Source organism: Lutra lutra, chromosome 13, assembly GCF_902655055.1.
Source record: "Lutra lutra chromosome 13, mLutLut1.2, whole genome shotgun sequence".
Classification (NCBI taxonomy): Eukaryota; Metazoa; Chordata; class Mammalia; order Carnivora; family Mustelidae; genus Lutra; species Lutra lutra.
In genome coordinates this window covers 20,405,116-20,429,646 of record NC_062290.1, presented here as the reverse complement: position 1 = coordinate 20,429,646, position 24,531 = coordinate 20,405,116, and the positions used below count along the sequence as shown (strand labels likewise).

General features: G+C 41.2%; 1 protein-coding gene across 12 annotated transcripts in view; it reads right to left on the bottom strand.

Annotated features, from left to right (window-relative positions):
• The window catches only part of TLE4 (TLE family member 4, transcriptional corepressor), a 143,929-nt gene that overhangs the window by 87,129 nt on the left and 32,269 nt on the right, over positions 1-24,531 (bottom strand). For 5 of the 12 annotated variants that reach the window (XM_047699612.1, XM_047699613.1, XM_047699614.1 and 2 more), the window contains 2 exons: positions 20,596-20,658; positions 7,670-7,744 (listed from right to left, as the gene is read on the bottom strand). In XM_047699612.1, the coding sequence (XP_047555568.1) occupies positions 7,670-7,744; positions 20,596-20,658 (138 nt within the window). The remainder of the gene's footprint in view (positions 1-7,669; positions 7,745-20,595; positions 20,659-24,531) is intronic. The other 7 variants (XM_047699620.1, XM_047699621.1, XM_047699622.1 and 4 more) reach the window with 2 other exon arrangements.

Sequence of the window (24,531 nt, the reverse complement as noted above, 5' to 3'; positions counted from 1 at the left end):
TCTTATTATAATATATTTTATATATTTTATTATAATATAAAATTTATAATTTATATAAATTATACCTCTTTTTGAAGTATACAGAATATCAATAATGAATTTCTTGCTAATCCCTACTACCAAGTATAAAAAATATAAATTCATAAATGTATGCCTCATTTTTATTATGTTTTCTGTCTCTCTTTGTTCTGTTGTCCTTGGAAACTAAAGTTTTACTGAAATTAAAATGTGTAAATTAAAAGTTGGTTATGTGTAGTAAAATGCAAAACCAGAAAGCTTACAACTACCAAAACCTTAAAGATGATTCAAATGTAATTTGAAGATCATTTCAGAATATACTTTAGAAGAGGTTTAAAAATATCATTCAAGGGGCGCCTGGGTGGCTCAGTGGGTTAAGCCTCTGCCTTCGGCTCAGGTCATGATCCCAGGGTCCTGGGATCGAGCCCCGCATCGGGCTCTCTGCTTGGCAGGGAGCCTGCTTCCCTTCCTCTCTCTCTGCCTACCTCTCTGCCTGCTTGTGATCTCTGTCAAATAAATAAATAAAAATCTTTAAAAAAAAATATCATTCAAAGAGAACATAAAATGTGCCCCTTTGATATGATTTGGTGAAGGTATTAAAATATTTGCTGCATGAATGAAGGAGTAGATATAATCATCATTTTTAACCATTCGATAAAAGGTTCTAACCTTTTCACAAAGGACCTTAGGAAAACACCTAAGATCATAAATGCATTTTTATATCAAAGATTCCCAAACTTGGGGCACCTGGGTGGCTCAGTGGGTTAAAGCCTCTGCCTTCGGCTCGGGTCATGATCCCAGGGTGCTGGGATCGAGCCCCGCATCGGGCTCTCTGCTCGCCAGGGAGCCTGCTTCGCTCTCTCTCTGCCTGCCTCTCTGCTTACTTGTGATCTCTGCCTCTCAAATAAATAAATAAAATCTTAAAAAAAAAAAAAAAAGATTCCCAAACTAATTTCCTAGGGAGCTTTGAGGAGAACACACACCAACAGTCCTTTTAGCCTAAGTCCTTAAACCCCTGAGCTGTTGTTCTGGGGAGCCTGCCCATTCCCTTCCTCCCAGCTTCGAAGGGCACAAAGCAGAGGGTCTAGCTACACGGGCACTGCTGCTGCTTGCAGCATAGGGACACTAAGGGGAAGAGGTCAATAAGAGAATCAGAAAAAGGGGTGCAAAAAAAAAACAAAACAAACCACTAACCAAAGGGATAACAAAGTGCAAGTTTGCAAGCTGCCCTGAGTGAAACCGGTTTTTCTGTGTTAACTCTTACACCCAGACCCCTAGACCCCTACAGGCTCGGCCTGCTGTACTCTGGTGTGAATGAAGGGCAGATCACAGATCTGGGAAACTCCACATCTCCTTAGTAGTGGAAACGCAAAGCCCACAGGCCTTTTACTAAGTCAGATGCATCCACCAAGACATGTTCTGAAACTCTTGTCACACTTTGTGCTGAGTTCTACCTTGAGCTATGGAAATACACATTATTAGCCGGAAGGAGAGAGAGAAGGGTTCCTTCCTCAACAGAAAGAAAAAGAGTAGCACTTCAGGTTGGCAACATGAAGGGAAGAAGAGAGGGAGGGAGGAAGAGAAAAGGGGAAAAGAGAAGAGAGAGGAAGAAAGGAAGGGAGGGAGGAGGGAGGGAGAGATTGAGGGAGGAAGAAAGGAAGGAAAACGGACTAGCTTCTAGAAATTTCTTCTAAGAAAGCTATGTAACAGAATCTGACCTAGTATATACCATAAATACAAATTAGAAATCCTGTTCTTTACCCAGGTTTCTTAGGGAGTCCTAAAGTGGAGACAGAGCCAAAAAAAAAAAAAAAAATTACTTAAATATATTAGAGTCTTCGCTATGAGAGAAGGGAAATTACTGCTTCTTAGCGCCTCATCAAATTGTAGCACAAAGATTAGATTATGACTACATCAATCAATAATGTAGCCCCCTGATCCACAATAAATGAATCTGTTAAAACCAAAACAAAAAGAGTGAGGGGCAGGCATCCAACATATAGAGGAATGTGTAGACTTATGACGAAGACAGCGTTGGCTCCCATGCACGCACGAGTTGATCGTCCTTATGAGAGCAGGTGAGCAGAGCCCTGAAACTGCAGAACAGCAGCCCCTCTCCCCCAGCCTTTATCCCTGCAAGCCACGTGCAGCCAGGGGCCAGCATGTCTCATAAAGCCTTTCAACTCCAGGCACACTGTCTGGTAAGGACAGTCACAAAGGTGGAGTTAACGATCTCTGATGAAACCCAAATCTATTTCACAGCTTGTTTTTAAGTTTATTCCATATTATATATCAGCTGGGAGAAGAAAAAGAAAGGGAAGCTCGTCTACAAATTTATGGAAAACTATTTATTTAAAAAAGAATCTGAAAGCTAAGCTGTTAAAGAAATAATGTTTTATGTGCAGAACTCATGTCCGAAAACACACCATGATCCCAGCACCTGAGTACAGCTGCCTACCCATATCAGAAAGCCCCTGAAGGGCTTAGGGCTGATGAAGTAAAATCCTGAGTTTCCTAGTTCGTCCAAAAGGAGAGAGACAGGGCTTTGGCTGCATGTAATTTTTAAAAAGTGATCCCAGGACAGGAGTGAGACTTAGGGACAGTGAATCAGGGAAGAATGGAAATTGAGAACAAGGTATGTAACCCTGAGTCAATGACTACCATGGGCCACTAGCTGGAACTCCGTCCTGTTGGGACCCTTTGTGGAGCAATGAAGAAAAGCATCTCAAAATTGCCCACCCACCAATGGGGCTGAAGTGGGGTGGGGGTGGGGGTCACTTCCCCGGATGTTTGCCTGTGTGTCCAGATTACCCCATGGGGGTCGGTGTATATATCTGACCCTTTCATACCGCTCAGGGGTAAGTGAAGGGTGGATTCCCCACCAAGAGCACCTGGAAATGCAAGAGCTTCACCGTGTGGCTGAGGACAGGTGTTGCTGGGCCTGGGGAAACACTGCAGTTGTACTGGCCAGGGCCAGAGAGAAAGGCAGACAAGGGGAGTAAGGGAACTGAGGGAATGCGGTAGCCCAGGAGGGACACCACTCCCTCAGCATGGGGGGGGGGGGGGATACCTGTGCCCAAAAGAGGACAAAAGCACAACTATGGCAAAATTAACAATACCTCTGACAAGCCCTTTATTAGCAAATACAGAGGTGGGATGAAAATGTGGCTCTTGGATATTTAGTATCTTTCCGCTTTTGTTGAGAAAAATAAAGTATTTTTAATTGTATGTCAAATTTTGTGTTACTGGAAGCTGTGATAGGACAGGCAGGAACACACACACATTTTTATAAATACCTACATATTTGTATCTTCCAGATTTTGCCTAATGACCGATTAGTTTACAAAGACAACAAGAAACACTACCACAATGGTGTATCTACGTGCCTCTGGAACTTAAAATGGCAGTTTTGAAATCTATCATGGAAAAAGAGGGACGTACATTTTCAAACTGTCATACCGCAAGACCCTCAGCCAAAATGCCACTCTGGAATTGTGTGTGTGTGTGTGTGTGTGTGTGTGTTTCTGTGTGTGTATATAATTTAAGTCCCAATCATATGACAAGGACAATAAAACAAAATACTAAGAGGAAGGAAAAAAACCCCCAAGGTATTGTCTTCCTTTTTTTAAACTAACTCAAACACATAGGATAGTAAAGGCAAAGTCATTTAAATCATTTCCTTAGTAATACAAGTAATATTTAAATAGATTTAATAGTGCTGCTCCAAACCAATGAATTATGGGTTTAAAACCTATTAAAATGTAATGTTTTTTTCCTGAGCTGAGAGGAGAGAGATTTAAATCCACTGAATTTTAATATTTCAGCTTGAGCTGCAGGAGGTAGAGAAAGTCCAAATGAACTATTCCATCAGCACCATTCAAGCATGAACATTTTAATCAGTTTTACTTCCTTGGAGTTCTCTAACACAGTTTACGCTGTCATTCTGAAAGCACTTAACACAGAGAGTGTGAAAAACCACCAAGGCTTGTTATTGCCTTCACAATTGATGGCAAATAATTTTGCAGACTTCCTATCATTAAAATGTCACTGCTAAAAATTGAGGTTCAGCATTTCTTGTGCTAAACTGCATTTTCCTACAAACACCATGGCATACCTGTTCTTAAGGAATTTTTTTTTAAGGGTTTTTCTTTTCTTTTCTTTTTTTTTTTTTTAACGCATATTTCTACCATTTTCCCCCATCAAAGAGTTAGGTTAAAAAAGAGCATGGAGGGAAATCCAAAGGAACCCCACTTTCTATTTTTAAAAGCCGAACATTTTCTTTTCCAATGTTCATACTAACAAAACTTTTTTTTCCCCCTAATGGTGCCTTCTTTAGTGAAATTCTTATGAGGTTCCAAGCCAGTCTCCTTTATTAAGCATAACCACATTCACACAGCATGTGCTGATTATATAGTGTAATGGATTTAAAAAGCATTTTAAGATAGTCAGATGACTCAATTTAATAATACAGGAAATGAAAACATCATTTCTAATTAGATCATATTACTGATTTAAAACTACAATTTGTGTGCTGTTCCAACAGTGTGATCTCGCAGAGATTCTAATTTAAAAACACAGTGGCTAGTAGGACACATGACAAGATCAAACTAGATACATAACATTCCCTCAGCCCATTTGGGGGAACTCCGGGAAAGCTTCAAGGAAATGTGAGATATGACCAACTCAAGACACCACACAAAATATTGACTGTAGAATACAACACAGGAATTTTCCTAGGTTTTCTCCTTATAAATAAAAGATAAATGATATTTAACTTATTTCAATCTATCAACAGTTTTAAACTGAACATGACCTGTGAAAGAAATCATTATAACTGTGCTTCATTCCATTAAACACAACTAGCTTATTGTCAAGAGAATAAGCCGCCTCTCCAGGTTTCGGGCTCACTTCAGCATTTTGCATTTAAACTGCATGGATCACTGGTTTGGCTCATTTACCAATGAAGGTAGAATAATATTGCAGAGTTAAAAAGGTGCTTCATCAGATTTCATTAAATCTGGGAACATTTGCGCTTGTCTGCATGGTGTGCATACATATAAAACAGATACATATGTAAGTGATAAACAAATGAAGGTCTGTTTGCAGGGGCTTTAGATGGGTCTTTGCCTCTTGGAAGGAAAATTTTCCTTCCCTCAGTGGAAAAAAATCATGGCCGACTCCAATCCCAAAACCAAGTACAAAAAAAAAAATCTAAAACTGGTCCCTCATCACTTTCGGTAGCAAGTCAAAATGGCACCACCTCACAACACAGCCATGCTCAAGGGGACACAGAAGAGCGGGCATGCGCTGAAAATTCCACCATGTGATAACTGAAAACTACTGGACAGAAGGCATCACCAGGGCTGAAAGAGACAAAGACCACACACCCCAGAGAAAAGCAGGAGTAGGGATGTATCACATGAGTTGGAGTTTTTTCATTTGGTTTATGACTCCCTAAAACTGCTGGGTTTGTTTTTCTATCTCTGCAATCTGTTTTTCAGAATAGTAAGAGTGTGTGACAGTGACTCCATTTCCTGCTCAGACCCCAATAACCTGGAACCCCCACCAGATCCCCAACAGCACTGCTTTGATAGTATGTGACTCTACTGAGTGAGTTCTTCAACTAAGTTGTTTAGGTCACAAAATTAAACTTGCTAGATTTTAATAATTAAATCCATATATACACAATATGTCAGTAACCTGACAACAGTCTCATACATCACCCTTTCCCTGAGAAAAGGCAATCTGCCATCCCATCCAAAACAAGGTATGTAGAATCAAATAGATATATGAAACGGCATTGAAAAGATACTTGATGTGTGAAGGGAAGGGATCCTGTTCTGAGTTTTAGATCTTCCCTCCTATTTTGAAGAAATAGTCAACAAAGAACAATGGGGTTTTGATTCAGATTAATCTCTCCACTGTGCAGACAGTAACTAATAAGATTGGGAAAAGAAACAAAACAGCCTCTGTTTCCCGGAGAACCGGCTGCCAACCAGTCCTAAGGTAGGATGGATACTTGTGTTTTCGCTGTTCACACAAACAGTGAACACTAATAAACCAGAAATGACCCAGCACACTCCCCTATCAGCCCTCCTGCACACATTCTCTCCTTCAACAGCAGACAGTGGTGTGGTGGGTGAGAAATGCTGGTTCTATCCCTGGTGACCTTGGGAGGTCTGGTAACCAAAATACATCCCAACGCGAACACAAGTGCTTCAAGCAAACACAGCTGGAATAGACACATAGAGTTAACTCCAAAATTACAGCTTTTTCAACTTAAAAAAATATATAACCTGCTGCTATTTTCTGGAGTTTTATGAAATAAAAACTGCTTGTGAAATGTATTCATCTCTCATCTCTCCCTCATCCCTAGAGCGTAGAAGTGTACGACAGATGAGTCTACACGGCTGGTTCTGATTCCGCCTTCTTTCCAAGGGCGCACTTCTGAGGAAATAAAGGTTGCCCCTTCCTATTTCTGATGTCTTCCAATTTACTACCAGTATTTTCTTGTGGTCAGAGGGCCACAAAACAGAGCTCAAAATAGCCCATTAAAAAACAAGCCACAATCAGACTACGGCTCCACCACCACCGCCAGTCATCCCAGAGTTGTGATTTCCTTGTTAAAAGACAGAGGCATAATTGAAGCAATATCTTCACTTCAGATTGATTATCAGGCGACCCTTATCCGCATCTTCACTCAGCAATTTGAATTTTAATGAAAGTAAATGGAATAATTAGCATTTCAAAGTGTGTTTGATACACTGAAGGAAGGAAAAAAAGAGAAAAGACTTTTGTGTATAATCTATACACAAAAGAAAGTATTTGGGAGGGGGCAGAGAGAAAAGTATAGTTGTATTGTCTTCATTACAATAATCTAAGGAACTGCATGTACCAGCTGCATAAATAGAGAAGTAATATTGTGCTCTTTTCAGCTAAGATTTTTCACCTTTATTATCCCTTAAGTTTTAGCACCGTATTTTATTGCTTGTTACCTTCGTCTGAGAGAACAAAAATCTAAGGGGAGTTGGAATGATTGCCCAAACCTATGAGTTCCAGCAGGATTTCCATGCAACATTAATACTACCATCACCATGAAGAATATCCTAACTGGGCCACCGATTTTGCCAAAAGGTACACCTCTCATCTAGTATACTCCTACTACAAATGGACACTATCCCTGAAGAACCACTCATCACAGAGGAGGAAGAGTAGCTGGGAGATACAAAAATGTACATTTTATTTCACCAAAAACGGTATGAAGGTACTCTGTATTTGTGGAAAGACCAAAGAAATCAGGTCATTTTACATCAGGGCAATCTCCATCTCCACCCCCCCCTCCCCGCCCCCCACGCCTAGGCCAGCAACAGGAGCTGATTGCAAAGGAAAGAAATATGAAAAATAACTATCTGGTTTCCTGAGGGGAGAATTTCTGGGAACTTGTCAACTGGAATTGGTGAGAATGTGATCCAAAGCTTTGGAGGTAGCCATCCAATTTCACATGAGACCATGAGACAGAAGGCGAAGTGCTGAATTTCACTTTGTGGTCCCCTATTGCCTTTTGCCCTTTTGATGGAACAAAATTTAAAGAGAGAGCAAGCAAGCGGATGACACACACTAAGATCAGAGCTAAAATGGAAAGGCCACGTACCCCAATGATGGCGTTCAGTTCGGCCATGGTCACCTGCTTGGCCCGTTCCACAGCCTGCACCACTTGTTGCTGGTGCTATAAATGAAGATCAGAAACAGAATACAATTATTTGCTTTCTAGTCAGTCAAGAACAGCTTTTCCTAACATGTCCTCTAACTTCAATTACATGCAAAACAGGATTTAGGGGTCTCCATATTTCAAACAAAAGCCCAGGTAATCGCTGACTAAATGTCTAGGGTACATCTGGGTCTCTACCACAGAGAAGTAATGGGCATCCAACTGCACCCCTACAACTGGTAGAAGCAGCTTAAATTTTACTTGGATATCAGTGGTGCACTGTGGCCCAGCATCTTCCACTAATACTAACAAACACGACAACACTACCCAACCCCCACCTGCTTTCTTTGTACCCCCTTTTCTCTGCCAACTACATAAAAATTCTGAAAATATTTCCTGGAAGTACTTATTTTTAAAATTTCTCCTTGTTGTTGTTACAGTAAGCACTAGAAGGCTTTAATTCCTGTCAGGAAGGGCTGTATATTTAAAAGAGATTAAAGATGTACAACTTTCACTAGTAGTAAAGTCTAAGGACTTCAGGTGTTTCTTTTACGTGCAATAGAAAACTAAAACCTACAAGTTTCATTTATTTATCCTCTGGAAAAACTAGGGTGGATAGTATAGGAAAATCCCGCCCTCTATCCAGGATTCAGTACTAAAGAGAATAAGCAAGAATGGAGTATCGATAATTTATGTAATATTTTAAAAAGGAAGTAGCACAGAAGTGTCTGCAAGGAGGCACTCACTCACTTCTGGACACACACCACTGCGTGCACAACCACCCCCCCCCAAGTATAAATATTATTCTCGACTAAATACACTTGAACACTCTAGTATCTACATTCTCGGATTTAGTCTAAAAAAGGCCTCCTTTGGACTTTTTTCAACTAGGTTTAGTGAATGAAGAGCCAAAAAGACCGTGCTATAAGACAAGCACTCCTCTGTGTGGCTAGGAAGAAACTTGTTTTGACTGATCCTAGTTGAGAAATGTAGCTAACTTTCTCCACTGATTTGAGGTGAATATGAAGCTGTACTAGCACATTGCTTAATAGACACAAAACACTAAGCCATCACTTATACATGAGATTCCCCTTGAGCTACCTGGTATTACACTCACAAACTCTCAAATATACACAGTAACGGCGATTAACTAGGGTGACCAACATTGCTACCTCCCATTGTGTAGGGTCAGAGGGGGTGTGGAGTGTGGAAAAGAAAACTACTTTAGTTATCCATATGTGGTGTTTTCACCCTTGATTTCCTAATAGAAATGTACATTTTGTGCCTATAATACAATAGAAAGAAAAATGTCAAATGGATCACTGCATTTTGAGCTTTTAATAAACTCTGAACTTTAAAGTAGATACCTTTTTTTTCTTAATTTTAAGAGTTTTAAAACAAGGGCTTAAAAAACAATCCCAAAGTCATCTTTTCTTAAGATTTTATTTATTTGAGAGAAAGAAGAGAGAGAGAGAGAGAAAAAGAACGCACAAGAGCAGGGGGACAGGCAGAGGGAGAAGCAGACTCCCTGCTGAGCAGTGAGCAGGGAGCCCAGATATCAGGACCATGAGATCCTGACCTGAAGGCAGAAGCTTAGCGGACTGAACCACCCAGGTGCCCCGAAAGTCTTTCTAGATATCTCCAACCATTCTCTTACTCTTTAAAATATTTCCCAAAGTGAAATAACTCATTTCCTTCTCTATTTGAAGAAAGTAAAAGTCCTCAAGATTTATAAAGACATTAGAAGGAACAGAGACGCATATTCTATACAGTGACTGGTAACAGCAGTTCTTCCTTAAAGCTACCCTAACCAGTATGTTAACCTACAAATACAGAGTTCATGTTTAGATTTAAAGCAATCTAGTTGTCAGAGTAGTGTAAAATGGCAGTACTTGGACAACAGAGAAAAAGACAACATGTAAGATGACTGGGATTTTTTGAATACTCAAAGTGAGTATATGGACAGAAACTGGTAATGGATTTTCCACCTTCTACTTTCCAACATTCAATAATGGCTGCTCAAAACTTTAAGAAACTGAAAGCCAAAAGGAACACATGAGCACACATCCAACACACATATCATTCATTCCACTCATGCATCCAATCATTCAACAAAAGCCTTTTTAAGTTCTTACTGTGTCCAATTTCTGCATATTACTGAAATATTTCCATATTAGTAAATATCCTCTATATTACGTATTCAAAGAACAGTTCTGTAAGACGGACATGCAGAAAATACAGCTATTAAGGCCTTTCTACCATGAAGATTGTTCAACTCTTGCTTCATAACCTGGACTCCCAACTGCCAAGACAGGCAAAGATGCCTGAGGGCAGAAAGGGTATCTTTCTGGCTCAGCATTAAAATCAAGAGCATTTCCTGAGAAAACCAGAAACACAGCAGTGAACCAGAACATTGACATCTGATGTCCCTATAGAAACTCTTGCTAAAAAGCTAAAATGACAATGGAGGTCATGATTCAGCTCCTTTGTTTCCTTTCATGGTAGTGGCCATGGGCTAACACCACAGCTGAACTCTACCTGTAGTTCAGGATTTTACTTCCCTATATTTCTGCTTACAACTGTGAATCATCTGCTATTTGAAGTTCCCTAAGGCAAAGAATGCCTCCTCCCAGTGTGTTCTGAAAGCACCAGAAACACCCTGACCCTGCTCACTCAGCCGTGCTAGTAACACGAGAAGAAGCACACCCCAGGAAAGAAGAGGCAAACGGTTCAAACAAAAAATGAACACTCGACGAAGAAGCCCCAAATCCTCAAAAACTGACCCAAAGGTGGCATTTTTTTTCCATTTCCAATTTGAACAATTAAGCTCTCTGACTCAGAAAACAGCAAGTTTTCACATCTCCTTAGAACCCTGATGGTTTTCCCATTACGTCTGCCATCTCTTCCCCTTTTTTCCCCTTCCCCATCTGTTCCTCTCCTCCCACTCCACCCTGCAGCTCATTTCCTCTCCCACTTCCTGCTTCTCCCCTCTGCCACCTCACCACAAGTGGTGACAGCCACTCCAGACCCAGTCAATCTGCAGAGAGCAACAGTCCTGTGGCCGTTTACTGCTCAAGCTGCTCCATCACATGGGGGCCCCGACTGAACTTTTCCTCCCAGCCATCACCAAATAAAGTGCTACTGAGAATATATCAATAAGCCTAAGATGAGAGAGGGAGGCCTCTAACTGGGACTTGGAAGGGCAGGGGGAAAGCCCAATAATTTATTCTTTAAATTATTGAGATTTATAATTTTAAAAAAGAAACCTTTAAAAAAAAAAAGCCAAAAAAACAAAAACAAACAAACAAACAAAACAACCCTGTAATGTGATTATGGCTGCACAACTCTGTATATTTACTGAAAATCACTGGATTATATATACATTTTAAACAAATGAATTTTGTGATGTGTAAGTTGTATCTCAATTAAACACTGTGATTTAAGGAACACAAGCATGGATGGGGCATTAAAATGAAATTCTATACATTAAGTCACTTTCCTACTTAACTTTCATCATCAAATTATTTTTTGCATTTTTCAGGAAAAGTCTTGAGGTTAATGTTTTCAACAAGAGACTGAAACGATACAAGTCATAAGTCCAACAAAGCCTGCTGAGAAAACAGACCTTAACAAACCACTGATACATGTGTAACAGGTCTTTAATGTATGTTTTGGGGAAGGGATGACAATGACCATACCTGCCAGCCAATACTTTAGGGCATGGCGACAGATGGAGTACTTCTAATAAAAACAGGGGAAAAAAACTCTACATTACAACCTGGAATTTTTTTTTCATACCCACTCCCCCCTCCCTTACCTCCTACCTACTTTATTGATAGGGGTAAGTAAAGAGGTAGTGGGTAAAGGCAGAGGTGTAAAGTGAAGTAGGATTTTTATAATGAACAACATTAATATTCCTGACACGTGACATGAAAAAGTCAGCCCTTGGGATAATGGCCCCCACTCCTCAAAAGGAACTCGCAGACATAGAGCATCTTATATTATATAGCAAAGCCAAGACATGAAATAATACTAGGAGAGGTTATAGGAAGGCATGCCCAGCATACTTCCTAGAGCATCAGGAAAGGCTTTGTTTGCTTATTCATTCAGTCAATTATTTATTAGGAACCTACTGTGTGCCAGGAGACTGTGGCAGGAACCAAGACTAGAGTCATGAACAAGACAGTGAATGAGTAACACCCACATGGCTCAGTAATATCACAACGGGAGCATAATTTCCATGAAGAAAATTACAGGATGCTATGCAATCACTTATTGGGGAAATAGCTAATGGAATCTGAGGGCTGAGGGCAGACTCCCTGGGAAAGCTGACCCAACAACCGAGACCAGAAGCATGTGCAGGAGTTCTGTGGATAAAGCAAGGAGAAAAGAATCTCAGGCAGAGAGAAGAGCTTGGGCCAGGTCCCTGGAGGAGAAAGGCGCGGGTCTGTCAAGGAAGAGAACCAACGTGGACGGCTGCAAGGCTAAGGGGCAGAGTTGGGAGAGAAAAAGCGAGGTGGGAATGAAAGCCTTCTCGGGCAGGGCAAAACACACAGGCAAAACTTTAAGTGGAAAAGTATTCACAAAAATAACAACAAAGGCAAGAGCCCGAAGTCACGTGGGTAGGGCCCAGGCATACTCTCTAGAACCATGTACTAGCGGAAGTGAAATGTGTAAGGCAGGAGGAGGCCAAACACTGACAGGCTCTGCATGACATGTAGAAAACTTGGACTTTATCCTGGTAAGGCATTCTTTTTTTTTTTTTTTTTTTTTTTAAAGATTGATTGATTTGAGAGAGAGAGAAAGAGAGAACGTGCATGAATGGGAGAAGCAGAGGGAGAGAGAATCTCAAGCAGACTCTGAGCTAAGTGAGGAGCCTGAGTGGGGCTCAATCTCATGACCCTGAAATCATGACCTAGGCAGAAACCAAGAGTCAGATGTTTAATCGACCGCACTACCCAGATGTCCCCAGGTGGGCGAAATTTTTGTTAGAAATTTTAAAGAAGCTGAGTGTTATCAGTTCTGCATCTCAGTAAGATAGACCTGGGATAGTAAAGAATAGTAAAGAAACTGGATGACAGGGAGATGAGCCAGACAGGAGGGAGAACAGGCAGAAGGCTAACACAATACTCTAGAGTGAAAGATAAACTGGAACTTGGACCAAATGCCCTTTCCTGCTCAACAGGACTCATTAGCCACATGTACATAAAAAGCCACTTGCTCAGAACTAGTAAAGGCCTTAGAACATGAGACCCAGATGGCAGTAGTGCCCCAAGCACTGTAACTATAAACTGACCAACAAAAGCCTCTCCACCTTCCCAAAAGCCTACAGATTTCTAAATGGTGCCCTGGCTGTGGGGACTGGGAGGGTGGCCTTGTAGTATCAGCCACAGGCCAAAAGCCATTACTATATCCAACAGATGCGTTTCCTCTGCCATACCCTCCCCCCAAGCAGTACGTCAGTCTCTCTTGATAATATCCTCTGGAAGGGAACTCTCCACCTCATGCACAAGCTTTTCCTATGTGGGGATAATGGGCTCTAATATTATTAGAAAGCTACCTCTCCCAACTTCTTCCCACTGGACCCAGTTTTGCCTCTACATTCTCCTCCAATGGACTGCACTTCAAGCACACGAAAATGACCTAATGTTTGTTTTCACTTTCTATATCCCCAGTTAAATATCCCTAGGCCACTGGCTTTAGGCCACTCATCCTCTGGCCGTTCCTCTGTCGCTCCTCTGTGGTGCTCTAGGTGGTAAGACAGAATACTGCCGGCATGGCTAAGCAGGTCAAATCTGAGTGCAAGTGTCAGTCCATGCCCAGTAAGTCAGGCTAAAATCCCACTCAGCCTGTTTCAGCAACTCTGCTGACCCAAATAAGCTTTAAATTCAAACTGGCCATTCTTAATAGTATCCCAAGAAATGTTAGTCCCACAAGAAATCAGGTATTACTTAAAACAAAACAAAACAAAAAACCCACCGGGTTTAATTCTGCCAATACCTGGTAAATGGCAGGTCTTCTCTGAGCTTCAAATCTCAGAAACTGAATATGTATGCAAGGTTTTCCAAACAATTTTAGCTGTGAAACTTGGGACTAAGGCTTGGGAAGTGCTGTACAAGGCTTTTTTCCTACTGACCACCTAGCCTCACCTTCACTGCTCTGACCCACACGAGGACAGAGCATTCTTGCCTGACCTATCCAATAAATTCTCAAGTCCCTGCTTTCTAAGAGAACTTTCTACGATGTCAGAAACTTTCTAAATCTGTGCTGATAATCTGGCAGCCACTAGCCACCTACCAGTGGATACTGAGCACTTGAAAGGGGGCTAATGTGACTGGGAAACTTAATTTGTAACCTTATTTAACTTTGATTAATTTTATTTTCATTTTTTTAAAGATTTTACTTTTTTTTTTTTTTTTTTTAAAGATTTTATTTATTTATTTGTCAGAGAGAGAGGGAGAGAGAGCAAGCACAGGCAGACAGAATGGCAGGCAGAGGCAGAGGGAGAAGCAGGCTCCCTGATGAGCAAGGAGCCCGACGTGGGACTCGATCCCAGGACGCTGGGATCATGACCTGAGCCGAAGGCAGCTGCTTAACCAACTGAGCCACCCAGGTGTCCCTAAAGATTTTACTTTTTTATTTGACAGACAGAGATGACAAGTAGGCAGAGAGGCAGGCAGAGAGAGAGGAAGAAGCAGGCTCTGCTGAGCAGAGAGCCTGAGGTGGGGCTTGATCCCAGGACCCTGGGATCATGACCTGAGCCGAAGGCAGAGGCTTTAACCCACTGAGCCACTCAGGCGCCCCAGATTAGTTTTAAATCTAAATAGCCACACATGGCTATGACTACCTTAATAGATATTATAAGCACTACTTAAAGCATTGTAAAGTAATAATCCAGTAATAATCCAATCACCACCTAACTGAAAAGCAAAGAAATGAGAGGTTTCTCGAAAGCAGGTTAATTTTTTCAACACATATAGGTAAGGGTTGGCATTGCTGCTTCTGAAAGGAGGCTGACATTGAAACCTGCAGAGACGTTCTCCTTCCTGAGGACCATTTACTTACTGAGGGCAAGCAGGCCAGAATGTCACCATAAGTATCTCACCAAATACGCAACTGTCACTAAAGTACTCAGTCACATAGAAGAAGTCAGCTGGCCAAACCACGGAACAAGAGACAGGATTATGCTCCCTGATGCTTCAGTCAGTTTTGTAAGGGAAAAAAAAAAAAAACAGATTTTAAATGAAAGGTGGTCCAATGTAAGAATCCAAAAACGAGACAAAATTCATGAAAGCCTCAATCTAGGTGTATTAGTCATTTCAGGACATCCTTTAGATTTATAGCACTGTCATAATGTATTACCAGCACTGACAAAATGGCCCTGACGGGAACGCAGACGTGTCCTATGAAGGCTGCTGGCATTTAATAAACGATCTCTGAAGATGGTCTTGCGGGTGTCACCGCATACTTATCAGGGGATCTCTGGTGAGTTCAGCCAAGCTCACCTACATCAAACCATGTTATCACAAGCCAGTGGTTCCTTACAAAGTTAACAAGCAATAAGACGAGTTAACCTGGTGCCATTATGAGGCGAGAACACTGCCACCAGTGCAAGTAACCACTGCATTTTGTTCATTTCCTCCCTGAGGCACAATATGAAAGTGACTGATCACATTTTTCAATGTCCATTTTACAATTATTCTATACATGCAAAATGTGGTTCAGAGCAATTCAGCACCATATTAACCCAGGTACTAAAAAAGCAGCATTTGAGATACACTCATATCTCATATCATAGAAGGGGTTTGTTTGCCATCAAATTAAAAGGACCAAATTTATGGCATGTACAAAACAGAAAGTCAGGTATCATAGCTATTCTTGCTATTGGAATTGGAATTTAAAGAAGCACGTATTATACCATTATGTACTTATGTATTATTTTCTACTATTTAAATGCAATGGAAAGCACCCAAATAAATCTGCATAATTCCAGAGGAAGACACTAGTTGGTTCTACTCACTAGATAGGCTATCAGGGTAGTAAAAACCAAGTTTTGAATCACAATTAAATGCGCACCAGAAACTCTTCAAGTTGGAATACTCTCTTTTCCCTAGGTAAATATAGAATAAAAATAAAAGGCTTAAAAATTTCACTCCTGATTTCCCTTTTACAGCCTAAAATTTCTAATGACCAGAGGACTATTAAATGTGGTCAAAAGAAAGATTTAAATTATTCATTTCATTTCCCATAAAATCAATATTTTCACAAACAAGGAAGAAACAGCTGCTGACTAGGAAGCCCAGGCCTCAAAGCTGGGGGTTCTGCCATCACTCTGCCTCAGGTCTGGGAGAACAAGTCGACAGGGTTCCTCCACCAGCAATAAAGCAGGTCTGCCTCCACTTAAGTAACTCAAGAAACAAGAAACAGGAGTTGGGGGGTGAGGGGTCCTGCAGGCAAGTCATTACTTACGAGCATCCTTCAATTTTGCTGTAGCCTCATAAGGTCTAACGGTCTACAAGAGATAATCTGAAATCACTGATGAAAAAGGAGAGTGCATCCATAAACTACGTGTAAAAACAAAACTAACTTCAGCTAAGCAGCCAGATATTTGGAAAAGAGCCAGTCCCCAAGTGGACTGAGAAGTTTGTTTTTCTAGATAGCTTCGTGAGCAAAACACAGACCACATCCCAAACCACGGCTCCTCCAGAGGTCAGCTCTACAGGCCGAACCCCTTGAAGGGCTGTCCCCGTCCGGATATTTGCTTGTTCGTTGGGGAGAGACAGGTGTTTGCTACACTAGAAAATTAATTTTTGGAGCTAGAAGAGAAATCACCCTTAGGGCTACCAAATACGCCTCACTGAGATTTTTAGCTAGTTCACAGCCCTAACTTCAGTTTTAATTTACACTTTTTTCCTCTATAAGGACGACAGACGAGAGGAAGATAACCAATTCATTCTTCGAAAGGTAATGAGTAAAGAGGGGAGGGAGGGCTGGTTCCACGTCTTCTCAAACAGGAAACTCAGAGCTTTGCTGCTCCTGCTGCAGCAGGCACTGCGGCGACCCAGCATCAGGAGGGGCTTACTGGGCACCACGCTGGATGCATGTGATCCCAAGTACGCATGGCACACTAACCTCAGGTACAGGTGAGGAGACTGAGGCTTCCAGAGGCAAACCATTTGCTAAAAAGGTCACCCAGCTTTACTTGGCTACAGTAAGCCATGTAATTTGTAACAGGGAGGCCAGGACTCGACCCAGATCCAACTGTCATCATTTTGGCATCTCTTGCTTCTGGACCTGCCAACGGGGAGTTGATTATTTATAGCTCCCCTCCTGCAAAGGAGACCCAAAGCAGGAGAGAGAAGAACTCCCCACTTACTACATCGAGATCTGCCTTTTAAAGAAGAAACCTGACGGCAACAGAATCTAGATCAGTCTTACCCATTCCTAAAATCTAAAAGAAAGTGGGAGAAAAAAACAGCTTCAGACAGGTGAGGACTCACTCATGAGGCTTCTTTAAACTCTGGTATTAGGGATCCTATAAAATTTTTAGAACTGTATGTGAGGGATGCCTGGGCGGCAAAGGTTAAGCCTCTGACTCTTGATTCCAGCTCAGGTCATGATCTCAGGGTTGCAAGATCAAGCCCTGTGTCAGGCATGACACAGAACATGGAGCCTGCTTAAGGTTCTCTCGCTTCCTCTGCCCCTCCCCCTCCTGCTTGTGTGCCTCACCCTGCCTTAAAAAAAAAAGAAAAAGAAGAAGAAAAAGAACTAGAGGCACCTGGGTAGCTCAGTGGGTTAAGCCTCTGCCTTCTGCTCAGGACATGGTCTCTGGGCCCTGCGATTGAACCCTGCATTGGGCTCTCTGCTCAGCAGGGAGCCTGCTTCCCCTTCTCTCTGCCTGCATCTCTGCCTACTTGTGATCTCTCGCTGTCAAAATAAATAAATAAAATCTTAAAAAAAAAAAAGAAAGAAAAAAAATTTTATGTGATACTTGCTTTAATGACAAAAGTTGGCAATTATCTTTGTCTAACGCCTGGGACTTCTGAAGTAGTCACATGTAAGTGCAACAGACACATCATTAAAATATACATTGGCTATAATTCTAAAAAATGTTTTTGTGAAATCTACCAGGAAAATATCTTATGATTGCTTCCTGCAATACACAGACATACTTTAAGTATTTATGAACCATAATTACACAACTTATTTCCAAAAAAAGTCTGGCACTTAAAACTAAATTTATTTAATAGTTGTCATTCAGCATTATATGTGTAATTTTTAAATTTTAGGAAATGTGGTATACTAACCACAAGCAGTATTAAGCAGGTACGTTAACGAGCACACGGAGGCTAAATTTAAAACGGGCTTCTAAAGGTATGTGGATTTACCTCTTGTTCCCGTCAAAGTCCCAAAAAAACCCCCTCCAACCACTGTCCTGTACCTTATATGTACTAGTCTTCAAGGAATGCTCTTCTTTTTTCTACATACAATCATTTCATTTTTAAATAAAAATGTTCTAAAATAAATTCTAATGCCACAGCTGCCGTTTTGGCAGTGAGACTGTCACACAGAGAGCCGGTGTTAAAAGATCAGATTAAGAGCCTTCAGTCCTGGCACCGAGTGACGCTCGCAGCCATGCAAGAGTGATTTTCCATGCCTCTGAAGAGACAGGAAATAGAATTCATCTTCCTCTAATAACCTGCCTCCTTCCCTCCCTCCAGATTACGGTCCATCTGGCCTCAGGACAGAAGCGACAAGTCTGATGCTCACAGAATGCCCAGAAGATGAAACGAGGTGGGCAATGTTCAGACACAAAACATCAGAGAGGCCTGGGTTGGACAGGAACAAACGTGTTTGTGGCCCACACATTAAAAGAGAGACGCACACCTTAAGAAACTGAAAAAAGAAGAGCCAATTAAATCCAAAGTAAGCAGAAGAAAAGACATACACATATTAAGGATTTAGAAAACTATGACACAGGTCATCCGTTACACACAAATCAAGGATTTTAACCAAGAAATGTCAAAAGTATTGGGGAAATAAACCATAAGTGGTGAGATCATGATGCTGTCTTCCCAGCCTCAAGCAGAGAGAAGGAGTTGCGAGTATCTCCCTGTGGCTTTCCTCTGTGGGGTACAACTACTTCCTTAGCCAATTCATTCCAGTCCGCTCTTGCTCGGCACCACTACCATTACACGTTCTCCTCCTACTAGGCCTCCTACCTAGCACAAACAACACAACTCAGGTGGGAAAACAACCTATTTGCAGATCAGCTCCACCACCACCCCCAAGACCTCCTTCCCCTTTGGCATATAACCCCACAGATTCTGCAAAAATGCCATAGGCGTAAGATCTACCAGTGATTACAGATGGGGGAGGGGGTTGTCTATGCTTGCAAAGGCCTCAAGTGTCATACCACCCCAGGGATATTTCAAACTCTTCCCTCCACCTGGGGTATAACACCTCACACGGTTACAGCTCTGTGGGTTGCACACACATTCTCCCCATCCTCCAGCTCCATAAAGCAGAGCCGCTTCAACTAAGAAACACACTGGTCTGCATTGGGCAAGCACGGCCAGGCTTCCTAAAGAAATGCAAACAGGCCTCTTTAACTCCACCCAATCTAGTCACAAGCAAATCCTGAGCAGAAATAGGCAAATGCGGATATAGTGGGTAGTGGTTTTGTGGTCACAACTCAAGGACAAGAAAGACAATTCCTCCATTGTTGTTTGTGGTCCAGAAGAACATTTGAATTACGGATGTTAACTCAAATCCATGGTTCGTGAATAGGAGTTCTCTGTGGGATATTTACCTGATGAAAAGTACCCATGGTTACTGAGATCCAACCGAGTTCAAACCAAGTAAGAATTTACATAGGAATTCCCATTATCTATAATATACACCCATGCTCAAACACCCCGCTGCGGGCTCACATCAGTACATGCCCACTGGCAGGCAGGCAGATGGGCAGCTCTCCTGGAAAGCAACGCCACAACATACCTACAGAAGTGAAGGGTAGGAGGAAAGTGCCTCGGTGCCTTCTAGCCCACAACACAAAGCTCAGTGGCCGAGACACACTGCTATTCCATTAGCTAGCTAGCTTCTTGCCTTTTCACAGGTGCCCTTACCTGAGCAAATGACAGATTCAGTAATCCAGAAGCACTTTCACCTAAACTTTGCCTACCAAAAGCAAGCAAGCAAACAAAAAGAGGCCAGAAAAGTCATAAGGACGCCACCATCCCCGAGAAATGCACCTTCTCATTCCAACGTGAGCGAGTCTGCAGACAGCGTATGCTTCCACCGCTGGTGAGCGAGAGAGAGGCACGAAGTCTGTGGTACTCAGAGCGCCGAGCCCAGAGTCCATCCTGCCTATCTTTTTCCAAGTGCAGGCACAGTGTTAAGATTTCCTCAGGTAGTAAGTAACTTTTTTAAAGCAGCTAGCCAAAAGTTACCTTAGTCTGTTTACTATATATAGCACTTTCTATGGATGTGTCTTTCTGGCAACTCTTAATGCCCAGTGACCAAAGCGTGTAACAAACCCTTCTGGGCAACATTTCAATCCACCCTATGAGAGGCCATTATGGAAAACAGTCATAATTCTGAGCAACAACACTACATCGTCCAATAACAGCAAGATATTTTAACAATTGAATTTTGCTTCACACGTTAGAAAATGTTCCATATATGAACACAATTATACTCCACTGAATGTTAGGTGTAGAAGTTGGAATGTGAACACTGTATCTTAGAAATGTGCCATACAAACACCAAGAGACTGACATGGCCAAAGAGTCAGTTCCACAATCCCTCTTCTGCAAAACCACTAAAATGGCACCTTCTAGCCCAGTGTCTCAAACCAACTGCCTTACCTCTTGGGACAGGAAGGGAATGACTTGCGCACAGATAGCATTCAGCCTCTTGACAATCTCTGCCTGCATTTAAAAAAAAAAAAAAAAATGAAAGGAAAGCAATAAAGAGAACAGTCAGCTGGTTACAAATTCCCAAAATATTAACAGGATGATATTAAAACACACTTTATATTCTGGCTGACGTACTTCCTAAGGAAGAGGAGAATTCTCATCAGCAAGCCCATTAAAAGGAGGCAGTGACAACAGTGCCACATTAACAGCACAATTTATTAACCCGCATTCATCCTAAAAAGTCAACCTTCAAGCACCAGGACAACATAAAAAGGAATTTAATTTTCATGACTGGAAGTCCGTTTTCAAAAGCCTTCAACAGGACCCTTGTTCATTCTAATATGGTTTTTCATAAAACCTTGAGTTTTCCAGAGTTTTAACAGTAAAGATACATTCATCCTACCATCCCAGTTTCTCTCAGCAACTCACTGGATTTCTTCATTTGTGGCCTTTGCTTAAAGTCCCCACCTTCCCAAAAGAAGAACACCCAACCAACACAGGTAAGATGATTAACTCAGATCCTGAAGTTATAAATTGATAGGGAACAGCATGTTTTCTTCAATCCTGAAAATTTCCAAATGTGTCCCACCAGGGTTTTCACTGTACAGAGGTAGACCATGGTAAAACTTCCCTACACTTAGCAGAAAGGGATTTGTATATATACAGAAACTAACCTTGGGAACATTACTTTTTCTTGAACTACAGACCTGCAAAGTCCCAGCAACATCAGATAATACAGAATTTATTCCCTAATAATTTCTGTTAAGTACAGAAATTTTCTATCAATAGGATGCTCCAGTGAGTGAAAGAAAGAAAGTTAGGAAGAAAGAAATTTAGAAAGAAAGAAAGAGAGAGAGAGAGAAAGAAAAAGAAAAAAAGAAAAAGAAAAACAAAGAAATAAGTGCTACTACTAACTTTTCTTTAAAAACCTACGCAGAGCTTCACTGGTGTTCATCTTAATTTGTATTATCGGATGGCTCCTTATATACTTCAGGATGGGGACATGTAAACACATGGTTTTTTGATACACATACATGCAAAATACCTTATATTTTAAATGATGGGGTGGGCTGAAGGACAGGCACGAAGTGTTGAGAGGCAGAAAATGTAAAGCAATTACTTCTCCTGAGACATTCTTAAAATAAATTCCATCCAGGGTCAGTTTCTCATTTTATAAGAGGACAAAAATGCTCTTTTTCTTGCTAAGTCATTACCAGAATGACAGCGACACTCTCCTCACGCAATCTAGGTTTCCTTCTTTCATCAGCCACCCTTTTGACTTTGCGGCTATGCAATCTTTTAAATGCCAGCACCTTAAAAACTTTGCCAGCCAAGAGAAAACACAAATGCACCGTGAAGGAAGTTTCAAACCCAGGCTTTCCCTCCCAGCCTGTCCTAACAGGATGGACAAAAACCCAGCACCCGTAACACAGCAGTGAATAAGGACCCAACTGTGCTGACCTGATTTAATTTACTGCACTGACCCCACGGAGCATTTAGCTATCCTTTAAGGATGCTTAAACCACCATGAAAAGCTGCAATGGGAATCACCGAACCACTCTCCACCTGGACGGACATACCACAGTGGTTATGGGTGAGATTCCGGTGTGAGCCGAGAAAAGAGAGTAGCATTCACCAGACCGAAAGCACTGCGTCTCAAAGGCATTTATTTGGTTGTTAAGCTTTTTGTAGGGAGAGATGGAGGGGGAGAGAATAAAAGATAATGAGACACTTTGGGGCAGACCAAACTGATGATTCTAATGCTTGGAACCATCTGCCAAGCATATTTTCCTCATTATGTTGTTTACATAAATAAAATAGTCCCTTGCTAGGAGGGTTTAAAAATGTGTGGGCACATAAGAAAACTGAGTTCTTTAGCTTGCCTACATAATCTAGGCAATAAAAACTGCTCTAAGGAAACTTACTCATCAGGCAAAATAAAGACCAAGAGGTATTTATTTGGCCTCTTCAATTTTGGACCTAGGCTATTTTAAGTCTGAGCAACTGTGGAAAAAAAAAAATAATAATAAATCTGCATTTTCTTAAAAATAAATGTAGAAAAGTAGAAAAGTTGATATACTTATTCACGTATATTAACACACATAACAGAAAAAAGGGGAGGCTCTTGCAAACTTTTTCTTTATAGGTCTCCTTTTGTTTAAAAGACTTCTTAATTTCTTTAAGTTGTCATGCCAATGGATTTTTCATGGTCAGGCTAATTGGCGGCAGGGGGGTGGGATGTGTGTGTGATTTCATAAAATTAAGCAGGTCATTCCTCACTTTGAAAGCTAAAGTTGCCTCGGAAACACTGCTGCTTCCATGGTCAACTAATTTTGCCTCTTTTGTCCCACAGGACCCAGCTTTAGGGAGGCATCATTTATTTACAGGCCTTTCCACTGGGCTTCAGTGATCAGCCAATAATACTGTGGACACACACTTCTAATGGCCTATGTTTTGAAACTGAGTCTAATCTAATGGCGTGGGGCCCAAACTCCTTTTCCAGCACAGCCATTAAAGGATGTAGGTTATTGCTGTTGTCACCATTGATATTTGTCATTGTAATGTAATTAGGGCCCTAAAATGATGCATTACAGCCCTTGGCACAGCTTCTATTAAAATCTTTTCTTCTGCTCACTGAACTGCGACCTGCTTTCTGATGAGTAACAGACAGACAGCTTTAGGGTAAGGAGCAGATTCATCAAAGAAGTATTTTTCAGCTTTGGGGAAAGAGGAGGGGAAAAAAAGGCAACCTAGGAGGAAAAGCAAGGGGAAGAAAAGCCACAATACACATTTGAATTTCATCTGACCACTTGAAATTCTGATTGCATCTGATGAATCTTGCTTAGACAATATATTCCTAGTCTTCGAATCACATGGTTAATCAGGGCTCTAATCTGCTATCCATCAGCCTATGCCAGCGCTGTAGCTTCCAATCAAATTTATAGGTGATGTGGCTCATGCATCCCTGAGCAAGTACGTTCACAGAGAAGCCCATTTAAACAGGCCAAGATTCTGAAATACTGCCGTTAGGGCTGCTGGATGTTATTGTGATATTTGAGGCTTTACAGACGCTGCTAGACTATTGTCTTTAGATGCCCACGATATTCCAAAAGAGCATTAACGGCCCCAATAAAAGGACAATTGTTCATGCCAAATCATAACAAAGTAATTTGTTTTTATAGCTGCCGTTTGTCGAATCCATTAACAATTTTCGATATTTCGATTGTCTTCCTCTACCCATGAAGACAGTCATTTAAAAATAAGTTTCACACATAGTATTTTCCTACCCTCATTTCACCAATACTCTATTTCCTCCTCCTGTAATTTCCCACCTTTATGCCACCCTCCGATGAAAAGAACCAATAAATGACCATCCCTACACACACACACACACACACACACACACCCCCAAACTGTGCAAAATATTCTAGAAAAAGGCAGTCTATGAAAACACCTTGGCTATGCACTCAACCCCTGGCACAGGAATGCTGACAGGCTAACACCTCCAAAATGGAGATGTCCAGTGGCCTAACCAATTGGTAATGGAACACAAAAACACAAGGAAGAAGTTTTCACCACTTTTTTCTTCATACTCCAACTCAAGAACTATTGGAAAATGTTTTAACTCCCTTGCATCATGGGAAAGCAACATCATGCACTGAAGAATGCCACAATTCAACCATTAGATTAAAAAAGTAACAAATACTGAAGAACACAATATCAAATACATATTTTATCACTTATAACAAATTACATTAGTCATTTGAGTAAGACAAAAACCTGGTTAAGCCTACACTTGAATTATATTACATCCCCTCAAGTAGTTGTAATATAATAAAAACCTAATTTTTATTTAGATTACTTCAGCCTATGATTTCCTTAAAA